The following is a 15,792-nucleotide window of genomic DNA, read 5'->3' on the forward strand; positions in this document are numbered from 1 at the left end:
ATAGCATATAGTATACTACTCTAACTATTTCTGCTATAGAAAGATATGGTAAAAGTAGTATTAGTATACTCGCATTATCGTATACGGTTCCAAATTCACCAAGCCCTTAATGCCATAATGACTACAAGGACACTAACTCGTCCATGTAGGCTACTTGAGTAGGTAGGCCTACTTATTTTGAATAGCCTAAGTAATTAAGACCATTTTTAAAAAGTATATTTTATAGTTGCCTATGAATTTGTGTATGTATTCCTGATGTATTCAACATGCCCTAATTAACATCACGGGACATGGCCGGCGTCAGTTACATAACTTCACACATAGTAAAGTGTCCATTGTATGCATGCTAATCCCATAGGCTAATCCGGGGGCCTACTTTTCAGACTGTTTTATGAGCTGGCTACATTGACCGTAAAAAAATTCTGTGAATTCGGACATACTTATTTGGTCACTAGCCTACTTTTCGCCTACTATATGCGAAGTAACCTATAATCGTGTTTTCTAACACTAGCCTACATTTTGTGTAAATAAATCAAGCCCGGTATTATTACTAATAGAGTCGCCTGTTAAGGAAATGTATTAATTTATAATTCATCCTGAAGTATCTTTTTACAAATAAGTGCAAATTGCAATACAAAAAATGAAATAAATAAAAAACATTACTTTTAAATGGGGAAATTTGCCTAGTAATAGTTTTAGACAGGACAGTAATCAGGCTACCTAAGCCTCCATCGTCAGGACCCAAAATGGTGGCGTCGTGAATCAAAAAGCTGAAGGTGAGTGAGAAATTGTTGTAATCATGTGTGCATACTCGACACATAAACAGATATTTAATTGACAACCAGCGTATTAACTTCTAAACATGCCAAAGTAATAAATGAGACCGTTATACAACATTACTGCGTCTGAAGTTCAAGTGAGAGTATTAATTCACATATAGAGAAGAAGAGACCCGGGCAAGTTGTCACTGTAACTGTAGTGAATGTGAACTCAGCGGTATCTCTTCCCCACTGGGCTGGCATTGGTTTATTCATGTGTTTCGTGTCTTTTGGTGTCTATAGACATGAGTAAGCTCCGGAGTTTTTGGCATAACTATAAAGTGCTGATTGTTATGGGCTCTGGCCTTGGCTTGGTTCACTGGGGTTGGTACTCGATCAAATCCAATCCACTGCTGAAGAAGAGCAGGGAGGAGTATATTCCCGAGCCGGGCATCGTGTCGTACATCGCCCCGTCCCCGCCGCCTCTTCCTCCTCTGCCCGAGAAGAGCAGAAAGAGAGAGATCAAATCCAAGGAGTAACTGCAGCTGCTGCTCAAGGTGGGAATTGTTTTATGTTAAAGGGGTGGTTCCGTGTTTTTTTCTAGGCTTTATGTTTATGGGGCGCAGTATAACATGTATTATTACTTCTTCTTTTTTTTAAACGCCATATTTTTCTCATACTTGACCTTTATTCCACACCGCTGTCTCCACTGTGCTTTGAACGGCTCGTCTGCTTCCTGCTTCTATGAAGCCCATCCCTCCGAAAAACGCAATGGTCTTAGATTGGTTAGATGGCCAAATGTAGTTTCCTGTATTTTTATTGGCTGAAGTGCCAAGCACAGGTTGTCCAGAAACGCCGCACCCCTCACCATTACGGGCCGAAGTCACATCTGCGGAGACAGCGAGGGTTTATGATGTCACCAACCCAGGAAGAAGCTTGTTGTAGTCCAAACCGGACGTTTTTTTAGGCATTAAACTGCCGTAACTTTAAAAGACTATCTCAGTTTGCATAGAACTTTCAGCGCTGTAACTTTGCAGATACTGTTTATGCTCAAGCAGCAACATTACACACTCACTAAAGTTAAAAAAGTGAAATCGCATGCAGCCACCCCTTTAACTGATAGTTCAGCGAAAAATGAAAATTCTGTCATTATTTTCTTACTCTGTAAGGTGTTTCTTTCAGTACAACCTTGAGCTCTAACTGTCATTGTGCTGCAAAGATATTCTTTTCCATTCAAGCATGGTAACAAAGTCATACGGGTTTGGAAAGGAGTGAGCGAGTAAACGATGACAATTCATTTTAACTGGCTCATAGATAAGTGTGTGCAGTCTGTTATCAGTCACTGGGTTCATTTGTAGTTGTATACAAAAGAATATGAAATCACACAGTGCTCTTTCCTCTGATGAAGTGTGTGTGTGTGTGTGTGTGTGTTTGTGTTTGTGTGTGTGTGTGTGTTTACTCTTATCTGTGAAGATTACAAGATTTTCTTGATAACTTTAGTTTTGGTCAAAGTGTAGAGTGCAATTTTTATGATGCCACTTCCCTGTTTCTACAAGGCAGAATTCTCATAGCATGTCAAAACAACACACACACACACACACACACACACACACACACACACACACACACACACACACACACACACACACACACACACACTGGCCACTTTAAAAGGCACCCCTTGCTGGTACCGGTTTGAACACCTTTTGCTTTCAGAACTGCCTTAATTCTTCATGGCACAGATTCAACAAGGGGCTGGAAACATTCCTCAGAGATTTTGGTCTATACAGGTCCTTCTCAAAAAATTAGCATATTGTGATAAAGGTTCATTATTTTCCATAATGTAATGATAAAAATTAAACTTGCATATATTCTAGATTCATTACACACCAACTGAAATATTTCAGGTCTTTTATTGTTTTAATACTGATGATTTTGGCATACAGCTCATGAAAATCTCAAAAAATTAGCATATTTCATCCGACCAATAAAAGAAAAGTGTTTTTAATACAAAAAAAATTCAACCTTCAAATAATTATGTTCAGTTATGCACTCAATACTTGTCTGGGAATCCTTTTGCAGAAATGACAGCTTCAATGCGGCGTGGCATGGAGGCGATCAGCCTGTGGCACTGCTGAGGTGTTATGGAGGCCCAGGATGCTTCGATAGCGGCCTTAAGCTCATCCAGAGCGTTGGGTCTTGTGTCTCTCAACTTTCTCTTCACAATATCCCACAGATTCTCTATGGGGTTCAGGTCAGGAGAGTTGGCAAGCCAATTGAGCACAGTAAACCATTTACCAGTGGTTTTGGCACTGTGAGCAGGTGCCAGGTCGTGCTGAAAAACCAAATCTTCATCTCCATAAAGCCTTTCAGCAGATGGAAGCATGAAGTGCTCCAAAATCTCTAGGGGTGACCCCTAATAGTCGAAGATTCGATGCATCGATGTGCAGGACCGGATTCGACCACTGATCTCATGGTCGTATCTTCGCGGGTGTTATGAAACGAGGATTATAGCATTTTGGCAATATAGGTGTGCTCAATATTAGCGTTATAAAGACGTGTCGCGGCGCTGAGCGATCGCCCCTTTAAGGGCACTGGCATTCGACGCCTGTCCACGGCGATTAAATGAATATTTCCCTCAAATCGTGAATGTACATACTGATTTCACCCTGTGCTACAAGATACACTCATCGTGCAGCTCTTCTGTCAGAAGTCGATTCAAAATTGAGCTTGCGCGTATATAATGTTCACGTCTGCCTGGTGTGAGATCCCTGACACACGGCGCTGAGCTTCAGTCCGGTGTGCGACCCCCTTCAGGCACAATCGGCTTAAGAACGTGCATATAAACGCACTCAAAGTGTTCTTTTCCTCTCTAGGCAGGTATTTTTATTAGGTTTATTTGATGTTCTGTGTTTCGATCGCGGCTTTTAAATGTTATGAGAGAACGGTTAATTTACAAATGTGTAGTGTATAGTTTTGATCACTTTATCAAAAGTGGTGGCTGTGTGCCATGTGTAAAGTAAAATAAAATTGTCTTAGCCTCCTGCTGACTAGTGTCCTGCCCTTCCCAACCCGTTTATACCGTTTATTTTTTTCCTGTCTATGGTTTACACACACATAGATGATTCGACTATCGGTTGACCATAGAGAGAGATTCGAAAATTCTGATTTGAATGTGTAAATCCTTAGTCGGGGACACCCCTAAAAATCTCCTGATAGCGAGCTGCATTGACCCTGCCCTTGATAAAACACTGGACCAACACCAGCAGCTGACATGGCACCCCAGACCATCACTGACTGTGGGTACTTGACACTGGACTTCAGGCATTTTGGCATTTCCTTCTCCCCAGTCTTCCTCCAGACTCTGGCACCTTGATTTCCAAATGACATGCAAAATTTGCTTTCATCCAAAAAAAGTACTTTGGACCACTGAGCAACAGTCCAGTGCTGCTTCTCTGTAGCCCAAAAGTGTCTTGACCTGGGGAATGCGGCACCTGTAGCCCATTTCCTGCACACGCCTGTGCACGGTGGCTCTGGATGTTTCTACTCCAGATTCAGTCCACTGCTCCCGCAGGTCCCCCAAGGTCTGGAATCGGCCCTTCTCCTCAATATTCCTCAGGGTCCAGTCACCTCTTCTCGTTGTGCAGTGTTTTTTGCCACACTTTTTCCTTCCCACAGACTTCCCACTGCGGTGCCTTGATACAGCACTCTGGGAACAGCCTATTCGTTCAGAAATTTCTTTCTATGTCTTACACTCTCGCTTAAGGGTGTCAATGATGGCCTTCTGGACAGGGTCGGGTCGGCAGTCTTACCCATGATTGCGGTTTTGAGTAATGAACCAGGCTGGGAGTTTTTAAAAGCCTCAGGAATCTTTTGCAGGTGTTAGAGTTAATTAGTTGATTCAGATGATTAGGTTAATAGCTCGTTTAGAGAACCTTTTCATGATATGCTAATTTTTTGAGATTTTTGGGTTTTCATGAGCTGTATGCCAAAATCATCAGTATTAAAACAATAAAAGACTTGAAATATTTTAGTTGGTGTGCAATGAATCTAAATAAAATGTATGAAAGTTTAATTTTTATCATTACATTATGGAAAATAATGAACTTTTATCGCATATGCTAATTTTTTGAGAAGGACCTGTACTGTCATGATATCTTTACGCAGTGGCTGCATATTTTCAACTGCACATCCATGAAGCTAATCTCTCAATCACATCTTAAAGCTGCTATGTTGAACTGAGATCTGGTGGCTGTAAAGGCTGTTTGAGTTTAGAGAAATCACTGTCATGTTTGAGATGATTTGAGCTGTGATTTTCCATGTTATCCTGCTGGAAGTAGCCATCAGAAGATGATGCACTGTGGTCATAAGGGAAAGGAGATGGTCAGCAACGATGCTCAGATTGGCTATGGTGTTTAAACAATGCTCATTAGGTGTCCTAAGTGTGCCAATAAAATATCTCATCAACAGCCTGAAAAGTTGATACAAGGCAGTATCCATGCTTCATGTTGTTTACCCAACTACCTGAATGTCGCATCTGAAATCAAGTCTCATCAGACCAGGCAACATTTTTCCAATCTTCTATTGTTTAATTTTGGTGAGTCAGTGTGCACTACAGTGTGCGAACTGTAGCCTCAGTTTTTTCTTTCTTTCTCAGAAATACGTGATTATAGTCTCACAATTACGAGTTATAATGTAAGAATTGCGAGATATCAATTTACAATTTCGAGAGTCAATTGTGAGATTAAAAATGACCAAATTACGCAATTACCTTTTCCCCCTTCTTTTTTTAATTCTGTGGTGGAAGCAAGTTTCCATATTGAGTGTCATCTTTTGTGAACGACAAATCCATTCAGTTGATCAACTTGTTAATCATGTTCAGTAACAGGATGTCCAATCAGTGAAATGCTTCTTGACCAATGTTTGGAAAAGTTACTTTGAAAAGTAATGCATTACAATATTATGTTACTCCCTTAAAAAGTAAGTAATTGCTTTACTTAGTTACTTTTTAAGAGAAGTAATGAGTTACATTACTTTTGCATAAATTTTTCTCACCTGGGCTGGGCTTGTTTTTATCATAACAAAAAGTTCTATTCTGGGGGCAAATGTAAAGGCCTTTCTCAAATATAACATTTCCTTTCAAAAAAGGAAATGCAAATTCTTTAAAGTCTTCATGAACTCAAAATCTACCATATTTACTTTGTTTAGCACATATTACAGGTCTTAAGCTGGGTGCACACTGCGATTTTGCCCACGATTTAGCCGTCTGAGACAAATTTAGCAAATCCTAAAAGATTCCTCAGATCCTAGGCTAAAATCTGACGTCTTTGGTCGTCATGTTCACCGGCAGCCGATTAATGACCGCTGCGATCAAATTTTACCTCAGACGAAATTCTGGCAGTGTCAGAAGATTTGGCACAGAATTCTGCAGTGTGACTTCTCCTACGACAACAGTCAAATATCTCCGTTTTTCAAGACAAACTATGACCAAAACGAGTACTAGATATTTCTTTGTAGCCAGCATTTCAGTCCCGCGTGTAATGCAGCTCACTGTCACTGAACGCGTCATTTATTGATGATAGAAAACTCCGGACGAGTTTTCATGCGCGCGTCCGTTTTTAGCGTGCCTTCACTATCGTCCAGTCTGACATTAAAGGGGGGGTGAAACACTCAGTTTCAGTCAATCTTATGTCAATCTTGAGTACCTATAGAGTAGTATTGCATCCTTCATATCTCCGAAAAGTCTTTAGTTTTATCATATTTATAAAAGAAATATGGGCTGTACCGAGTCTTTCCGGAAAAAACCGAGCGCCTGGAGGCGTATCGTGTGGGCGGAGCTAAAGAATGACAAGCGGGCAAAGAGGTGACGTCCTCAAGCATGGAGAAGCCCATCTATCTCAGCTAATACAGATAATGATCCACAATCAAATCTGAGGGAGAAATAAATTGAACAGGAGAAACGGCAACAGCAGGACGTCCGTCTCTGTGGTATGTAAGTTACTGTATTTAATGGCCTCTCCACATTTCTGTGTCTTTACTCGCAGTGTATGAGGACATGATTCGGTTTATGGACTATTGTATGCGACTAAACCTTAGAAGTAGCAGAGAACAACAATGGAGTAACCGTTAGCGCATTTGAATGACGAAGCACGCGATAGTGTCGTTTACTGATGTTTACTCATGCGACGGTAGCCAATAGCAGAGACATTTGAAGCAGTTTAAGTTAACTCACCGTCGAAGCTTTATCGCTGGGACCGCTCCGTCAGAAACACACTTCTTTGGTATGATTTGGTAAAGTCCTGTGACAGCAGTGGCGTGTAAATCCATTTTGAGACACAACTGAAACGATGTTGTCAAGCTTCCCGTCATTTCTGCGTTCAAATCGGTTCAAATGCAGCGCTACCTTCCCGGAATGCTGTGCTGAGGCGTTGAAGTCGTTCGACGTCACCCATAGGAATAAAGTGGAGCGCGGCGCCGTTCACCGACGACTGGATCTGCAGCTGAGAGACTGTTTACAGCGTGCTCTAGTCACGCGCGCGCGCGCACCCTACCGGGAGAAGAGCCCGTACGGCCCATACAAGGACCTTCCGCTCTTATTAACGTCAAATAGACCCATACTCGAAAAAAACTCGCCGAAACTTGTGAGAAACCGGAAGGAGTATTTTTGACACAGAAATACTCCATCAAACGTCCAACATTAGTTTTTGAAACTTTGTCTATGTTTAGGATGGGAATCCAAGTCTTTAAAGGTGTAAAAAGCTCAGTATGCATGAAACAGCATTTCACCCCCCCTTTAATGCCAACTGAGATCTTACAGTGTGACATGGCTTACATCGGGGATCATGTTCGTACAGTCTGACAAGGGACATTCGCAAAGGATCTTGAAAAATCGCACAGTGTGCAGGACCCATTAGGGTGAACAATTAATCTGTCCAAGTTAATACACAAAAGTAGTTTGTCGCGGTAATCTTTAATCTAAATCTGAAAAGTGACTTCCGGTCTGGAAACGGCGTTCCTTCTCAGATGTCGGCAGTTTGACGGCTTAGGTTTGAAAATGTGTAACCGCTCCCCTCAAACCGTTAGTCTGCTATGAGCGAGATGGAGAGGAGGAGCGCTGAAGTAAAACCCTGCCCTCTATTCAATATCCCGTCTCATTTAGCAGCACTGAAGAAAACTCACTTGCTACTTCCGGTTGACTGGGACTTTAACACTTACTTTACCAAAAAAAACAAAAAAAAAGTAATTTTTGCTCCTGGTTTAGCTAAATCATCGAAGATTAGTCAGTACATTGGTCAATATAGTGAGACTAATGTATACAAATATTTGACTTATTTAGCATTTAATTATTGGAGGTTTACTTAGTATTCTGATTTTTTTTATTTCACCAATTTTATTCATTTTGAGGAATATTGAATATTTTTTGTGCTAGTGAGATGTGCAAATGCATGCTCACATTTATTCTAAAACTACAATAACTCATATTCACACACAACGTCTCTGCACTTCTGATTTCTGTTAACATGAGGACATGACAGCTGTCAGTCAGTAAATGGGATAAAAAAGTAACTTGCATTACTTATTTAAAAAGGTAACAGATATTTTGTTGTAAATTTAAAAGTAATGTTACTTTATTAGTTACTTGAAAAAAAAAATCAGATTACGTAACTCAAATTACTCAGTACCCCCAGGCGTGATTGACAGCCTGATATTAGTAGCATTTACACACAATTTCTCAAGAGTGATTAAAGAGCCTGGAAGCCATTGATTTTCAATAAAGCAACAGTGACTGCTGATATAACACAGAAGATAGCACCAAGCAGAAGATAACACTTTTATTGATTTAGCTTTTTCTTGCCTAACCTTCTCAATTGCATTTGCAGGTCCTGAGCTGCACCTCCTCTTCTGAAGACGTGTGTGTGTACAACAAGGATAGAGAAGATGAAAAACCAGAGCTGGCTTAGGAAGAACTGGTTTTGGGTTGCCGGTGGTGTGTTTGCTGGTATCCATTTTGGCACATGGCTCCTGCAGAAGGCCATGAAGAGTTCGGTGCGCACAGAGCGGCAGATCAAAAGCAAAACTGCTTCAGAGGAGTAACGGCAAATTATTTATGGGGCTTGTGTGTGGTTTATCACGGTTAATATAAGTGCTTTGTTGTGCTGTCTGTCTAGTTACAAATTAAAATTACACACTTTGGAAATCATTTGAAAGTAATTCAATTTTCAGTTTAATCTACCGCCATGAAGCATTTACTAAGGGTGCATTAGGCATATTATCAAACAGTATGCATATCGACCGCATTCAATGAAAGTTCAGTGAACTTTGAACAGCAGCTTTGCTCGGTTTGCGTTTCATGTTTGAGCACCAATGACATGACACAGAACACTCATTTATGACTTATATTGTTTTATGACAAGTTCATGCTCAAATGGGAATATGTATATAAATGACCATTCTTCACTATGTACAGATGTAAACAGAGATTTTTAATGGTGTATTTAAAAATAAATACAGACCTTCAGAAATGTCCACTCGTGTGAAATTTGTGTGAGCATGACATGCGTTAACAACATCAGCACGTGCGGTTCTTATTTAGCTTGCGGCGTAAACGTGTTTTCATGTGCTGGAAAGAAATTTTCCCATTTTTAAATGGTTTGTATGGCCGCTGTTACAGCAGAAAAGGGATCACAGCCTTTCTTGACTTTGGGTAATCTTTAAATTTCTCCAAGTAATACCTGTGAAGAAGACAAGCAGGCATTTACTTCCAGGTTGTTAGCATAAGATATAAACCTTCTATTATAATCCATAACTTAACTTTCTGTTCCAGATTCTGGACTGAATTAGTCATCTTTTAAATGTCAAGCTAATGTCATGTACTGTAACGAGTATAAATATTTAAGTTAAACTGTTTATAAATAAGTAATATAATCAATAGTTAAAATAAATGATAATAAAATACTATGATCAATAGCTGAAAGCAGATATCATTAGAAGGCAGCATTTTGGAACAGCCTTCACATCTGAGTGTGCAGGTGTAGGGCACTCATAGATTTGGGAAGAGTTTTGGAGTTGGTGGAGCACCTGTGATGGTGATAGGCTCGTGGCCCAATGGAGCAGATGGTGAACAGAGCGAAGGAGAAAGCAGGAAAGGACCAGCTAGCCACAGCGTATCCACACCATTCAACGATCTCCCCAAAGAAGTTTGCACCGGAGACCAACTCAAACAGTCCTCCTGAAGAAAACACAACTATTTACTTTACAACTGAATTAAGAAATACGGAGTTTCAGTTCATGCCTGGGTCATATTTAACTACAAAAGTAAATTCTGCGTATTAAAATATATAGATCGATCAGGCATAAAATTATGACCACTGTCCTAATATTGCGTTGGTCCCTTTTTTTTTGCTGCCAAAACAGCCCTGACCCGTTGAGGCATGGTCTCCACTAGACCCCTGAAGGTGTGCTGTGGTATCTGGCACCAAGATGTTAGGAGCAAATCCTTTAAGTTCTATAAGTTGCGAGGTGGGGCCTTTATGGATCGGACTTGTTTGTTCAGCACAACCACAGATGCTCGATTGGATTGAGATCTGGGGAATTTGGAGGCCAAGTCAAAACCTCAAACCATTTCTGGACCATTTTTGCTTTGTGGCAGGAGCATTATCTGCTGAAAGAGCCACAGCCACCAGGAATACCGTTTCCATGAAAGGCTGCACATGGTCTGCAGCAATGCTTAGGTAGGTGGAGCGTGTAAAAGTAACATCCACATGGATGGAGGACCCAAGGTTTCCCAGCAGAACATTGCCCAAAGCATCACACTGCCTCCGCCGGCTCGCTTTCTTCCCATAGTGCATCCTGGGGCCATGTGTTCCTCACGTAAGCGACACACACACGCACCTGGCCAGCCACGTGATGTAAAAGAAATGTGATCAGACCAGCCCACCTCAAATCCTTACTCTTGCCCATTTTTCCTGCTTGTAACATTAACTTTGAGGAAGAAATGTTTACTTGCTGTCTAAAATATCCCACCCACGTGCTGTGATGAAGAGATAATCAGTGTTTTCACTTCACCTGTCAGAGCTCATAAGTTTATATATATATATATATATATATATATATATATATATATATATATATATACATACATACAATAAAAGTTTGAAATATATTTCATATCTTTTTTCTTTCGTTTCAATTATTCTAAAATCAGTAGGGATCTTAAATCCCTAATAACTGAGCTCATCATAATCCAATACTGACCTCTAGGGATTTTATAGCTGACCTCTCCCGGTTTCCTCAAGTTTCGTAAAATATAGTCGCTGTGGATGTTGATGGCCATTCCAGAGAAAAACATCAACACACCTGGAAGGAACATTCATTTCATTTGAGTGTTTTTATGATTTGCAACCAATGAAACCACAGCATTAATTGATTCCATTCAAATTAATCACATATTTGATCAAAGAGATCGGTCACACTTTATATCAGGTTATATAAGGTTTACTTGCACAAAATGTTTGGTAGATTCGCTTATTGTGTTCATGTTGTATCACTGGATGCTTGTGCTGCTGTTGAGGTGGATGAAGTTAGGACAGGTTTGGAGTGGGTAGGTTTAAGTGTGGCTTTAGAGAGGGTTAAAGGAAGGGTCAATTATGTAATTATAGACGTAATTTTATGCAGGTATTGGTTATTTAATGTGTCATTGTTATAGTCTAATTATATATATATATATAAGTACTGTGTAATATTGTTTATATTTACAGGGTTAGGGTATGATTTGGGTTTGCTTGACGGTTAATTGCATGTACCGTAATTATGCATAATTGACTGTTATTTCTATGTAAAGTACATGTAATATCTTTAACAAGGACACTAAAATAAAGTGGGTAACACTTTATTTTAAGGTTCAGTTATTAACTATTAACTAGTTGCTTATTATCATGCATATTACTAGGATATTGGCTGTTTTTTAGAACTAATAAAGCATATATTAATGCCTTATTCTGCATGACCTTATTCTACATCCCTTAATCCAACCCAATACCTAAACCCAATAACCTAAACTACAAAAACTACCATACTAACTATTAATAAGCAGTGAATAAGGAGTTAATTGTGGCAAAATTCGTAGTTAATAGTGAATATGTGTTCCCCATACTAAAGTGTTACCATAAAGGGTTACTGTTTTTAAAAATATAACTTTATATATAAGTACAATGTAAAAATATGCATGCACACAATACATTTATATTATTAGAAGGGGTGGTTCCGTGTTTTTTTTCTAGGCTTGGTTGTGTTTATGGGGTGCAGTATAACATGTCTTAATACTAGTTTTTTCTTCTCTTTTTTTTAACGGTGTATTTTTCTTATATTTCACTTTTACTCCACAGCGCTGTCTCCACTGTCCTTTGAACGGTTTGTTTGCCTCCTGCTTCTATGAAGCCCATCCCTCTGAAAAACGCAATGGTCTTAGATTGGTTAGATGGCCAAATGTAGTTTCCTGTATTTTTATTGGCTGAAGTGCCAAGCACAGGTTGTCCAGAAACGCCGTTGTCACCATTACGGGCAGAAGTCACATCTGTGGAGACTAGCGAGGGTTAATGATGTCACCAACCCAGGAAGAAGCTCGTTGTAGTCCAAACCGGCCGTTTTTGTAGGCAATAAACTGCCGTAACTTTAAAAGACAATATCTCCGTTTGCACTGAACTTTCAGCGCTGTAACTTTGCAGATGCTGTTTATGCTCAAGCAGCAACACTACACACTCACTAAAGTTAAAAAAGTCAAATCGCATGCAACCACTCCTTAAAATTATTTCCTACAGTAGTTACAGACTTAATATAAAGTGGGACAGAGAGATCTAAGGGTCTATTAGGAGCTTGTACCAGTTATGAAGCGTGTGTCTCTGTGCCAGTCGGTGTGGTACTGAGTGCAGTGGAGCATGTAGTGACCCTGCAGATATCCATTCACAGAGCAGAAGATGACCGCACTCACCACAATGTGGAGAGGAGACGGTCTGCCTTTGGTCAGTAAGGAATACACAAAGGTCCTGCAGAACAGTAAAGAGTGTAAATGAAACAAGTGATTCTCTTTCATTTCAGCTGGGATGTGAATATACTCTATCATGCTGTATCAGCACAGAGTTGCAGGATATGTCTGCAGGCAAGTCTTATGGTAACTGATTTGATTTCATAAGATTTGCATGGTGGCATTTCCAGTAAATAAGATCTTGTCAGTATCTTTTTGTCAGAAATGTGGGTATATGTGGGCAATTAGCATGAGATTACGTTCCTGTTTAACTGAATGCAAGCATATTTCTGTTTAAGTGAATGTGAAATGGATTGCAAGTACAGTCCTGTTGAACTCAGACTGTCCAGATTATGTTTCAGTCACATACTGACTGCAATGGTTTCTTGGTATCAATGGTATCAAGTGTTGTTTCTTCAGCTCAAATCAGGATAAAAACTGTATTTTTACAAGTTAATGTAGATGTGTATTAGATTTTCTAAACTGTTTATTTATTAATCACGTTCATCTTCATGTAAAAGCAGCTGTAGTTAAATTGCTTTATGAGTAACAAATAATGTGAGTGCGATATTTGCCTTCACTGTGCATAGTTGCTCTGTTATGAGAAGTCAATTGACAAATGCTCACATGTGCCGTTACAAAACATTTTCCTTCCTGTTCTACTGAGCTGAAACTTTACTGAAAAAGAAAAGACTTCTGCCTGCACACCGTTATAAAAAAAACTGTCTAAAAAGACATGTACACATAACAGGGTTTAAAGAAATTAAATAGGCCTAACTGTTCTCTACTCACTGCATATTGTTCAAGAGTTTGTACTTAAAGTATTTTTAATGCACTATAAATGCGCCTTATAATGCATTGTATGATCTCATTGTTTGAGTACATTTGTGCAGGTCATCAAGTCATATGTCAGTTTGTGAAATAATGCTCAAAAAATAATTTACAGATCCTGCTTAACTGAAACTAGATTATGTTTCAGTAACATACTGGCCATCGGTGCTTCTCTTGAACATTTAAGGGCCTAGTCTGTATTCGAATATTTAGCTTGTTAGGGTATTGTTGATTTTAATGCTAATCTATATATGAAATGTGAGTGTTATTACCTTTGAAAGTAGTGCAAGCAAAAGGTCCAGAGCAGTAAATGTCTTCCTGTCCCTGGAAAGCTTTCTGTTGTCAAAAACAACAGCACAGGAACAAGGAATGATGGAAGTTCCTGAACAAACCAGCCTGCCCTGGCTGAGACCATCATCCCAGGGGATTTTGTGTCCACATAACGTCCGTATGGTGTGTGCGTGGTAATTTGCCGCAGGAGGTAAAGCAATCCACCGACTACAAAAGCCCAGCTGCAATAGTGAATAGTGTTTTCCTGGCAAAGCATTGCTTCTTCTGTTGTGTTTCTCAGTGCACTGCAGTGTGCTCTCCTCGGCTTTGAAGAAACCACCCTCATGTAAAACACTTGGGTCCCTCCCACCACATTTTATTGGCTCTGTATGTGCCTGAAATGTACAAGAGCAAATACACATCTCAAGTCAATCCCTCACGGCAGTCACTGTGAGCTGTCCTAAAGTGCTCCTGGATTTTTTAAAGAACTAATGAATTCCTCTGGCACTTTTAGGAGGTACAAAAAGGGTTAAAAAGCTGTCACTGGAGCAGAACCCAGACCCTTTCAAAATATTCCTACAATTTAGCAGTTTTACCCCATTTTCACAGAGCTGAGTCTAAACTAAAAGGCCTCTTTTAACTGCAAGTAACTTGCACTGATATATATTAAAGGGGTCCTTGATTATGAACATTTTTTAAAACTTAAGTTAGTGTGTAATGTTGCGGTTTGGGCATAAACAACATCTGCAAAGCTCGAAGTTCAAAGCACAGGGAGATACAGGGTACATTTTTGTTCCTCTAGGTCAGGGGTTGGCAAGTTCGGTCCTAGAGAGCGGATGTCCTGCAGAGTTTAGCTCCAACCCTACAAAAGCCACCACAGTATAATGCATTAAGTATGTCACCCTTGTTGAGATTCATATGCTGATTATCAATATCTGTGTGCGTCTAAACTTTGTTCCCCCTTAATTGTTTTTAAAAATCAATTTTCAGAATGTCTGATCTTGTGGCAGGAAAACACTGATGATGAATATTATTTATTTATATTTTTAGATGAGTTTAATCTAACATTTTCCTTCATGATCATTTTTGATTATGCTTCTTTTGATTTGAACAGATTATGTTTTGTTAACACTGTAGCAAAAAAAAAAAAACATAAACTCTCATAAAAAGCCAAGAGTCAAATTGTCCAACTAAAGGAAACACTGATCACCATATTTGCAATAAAACATTAACATCTAAACCTCTGCTAATTCTCATTAAGAGCTTTTATAGATTTCTTTCAGGGTTGGATCCAAACTCTGCAGGACAGTGTTGGTCAAAAAATATTTATGCAGTATAGAATACAAAGATTTACATAATACACAAACCAAACTAAACAAACAAAAACAACAAAATATGCCAGAGTATATACACTGTAAAAAAAATCCAACTTATGTTGTGCATGACAAATTCAGCTTTTAAAGTTTATTCAACTATTTAACATGAAAAAAAGTTGAGACAACTCAAACAAAGTTTATCAACTATTTGTCAACTATTATTAGTTGAGAAAACTCAAAAATGTTCTGCAGCTGGTTGCCTTATACTTTTAAGTTTCAACTTGTTTTTTTTCACAGTGTAAACCCTTGATCCATTAATCAAAAAAACTTTTTTTTTTATTTGTTATTAACAATGTTCTCCAAACTGGTGCAATAGTCCTTAGTCTCCTGAAGAAAATGAAGAAAATATGACTTGGATCCTGACCATTTCTTCTATATTGTGTAATTTTCCCAAAATAATAAAAAATTTGTACAATAAAAGTACAATTATTATTATTACTTTCATTGGAATAATACATATATGTAGGCTATATATATATATATATATATATATATATATATATATATATATATATATATATATATATATATATATATA

At 39.0% G+C, this 15,792-nt stretch overlaps 1 protein-coding gene across 2 annotated transcripts; it reads right to left on the reverse strand.

The window, feature by feature from the left end:
- Nucleotides 1–9,220: 9,220 nt before the first annotated feature.
- srd5a2a (steroid-5-alpha-reductase, alpha polypeptide 2a) lies at nt 9,221–14,315 on the reverse strand. Of its 2 annotated transcripts, none has more exons than XM_067440947.1 (5): nt 13,881–14,315; nt 12,745–12,799; nt 11,013–11,114; nt 9,837–9,987; nt 9,221–9,490 (listed from the first exon to the last, which is right to left on the reverse strand). In XM_067440947.1, the coding sequence occupies exons 1-5, from the start codon at nt 14,298–14,300 to the stop codon at nt 9,424–9,426; spliced, it is 795 nt and encodes a 264-aa protein (XP_067297048.1). In that variant the 5' UTR covers nt 14,301–14,315; the 3' UTR covers nt 9,221–9,423. The 2 variants fall into 2 exon arrangements, with proteins under 2 accessions (XP_067297048.1, XP_067297047.1); XM_067440946.1 differs by having other exon boundaries at nt 12,636–12,799; nt 13,881–14,239.
- Nucleotides 14,316–15,792: the final 1,477 nt, after the last annotated feature.

This window comes from Pseudorasbora parva, chromosome 4, assembly GCF_024679245.1.
Source record: "Pseudorasbora parva isolate DD20220531a chromosome 4, ASM2467924v1, whole genome shotgun sequence".
Lineage (NCBI taxonomy): Eukaryota > Metazoa > Chordata > Actinopteri > Cypriniformes > Gobionidae > Pseudorasbora > Pseudorasbora parva.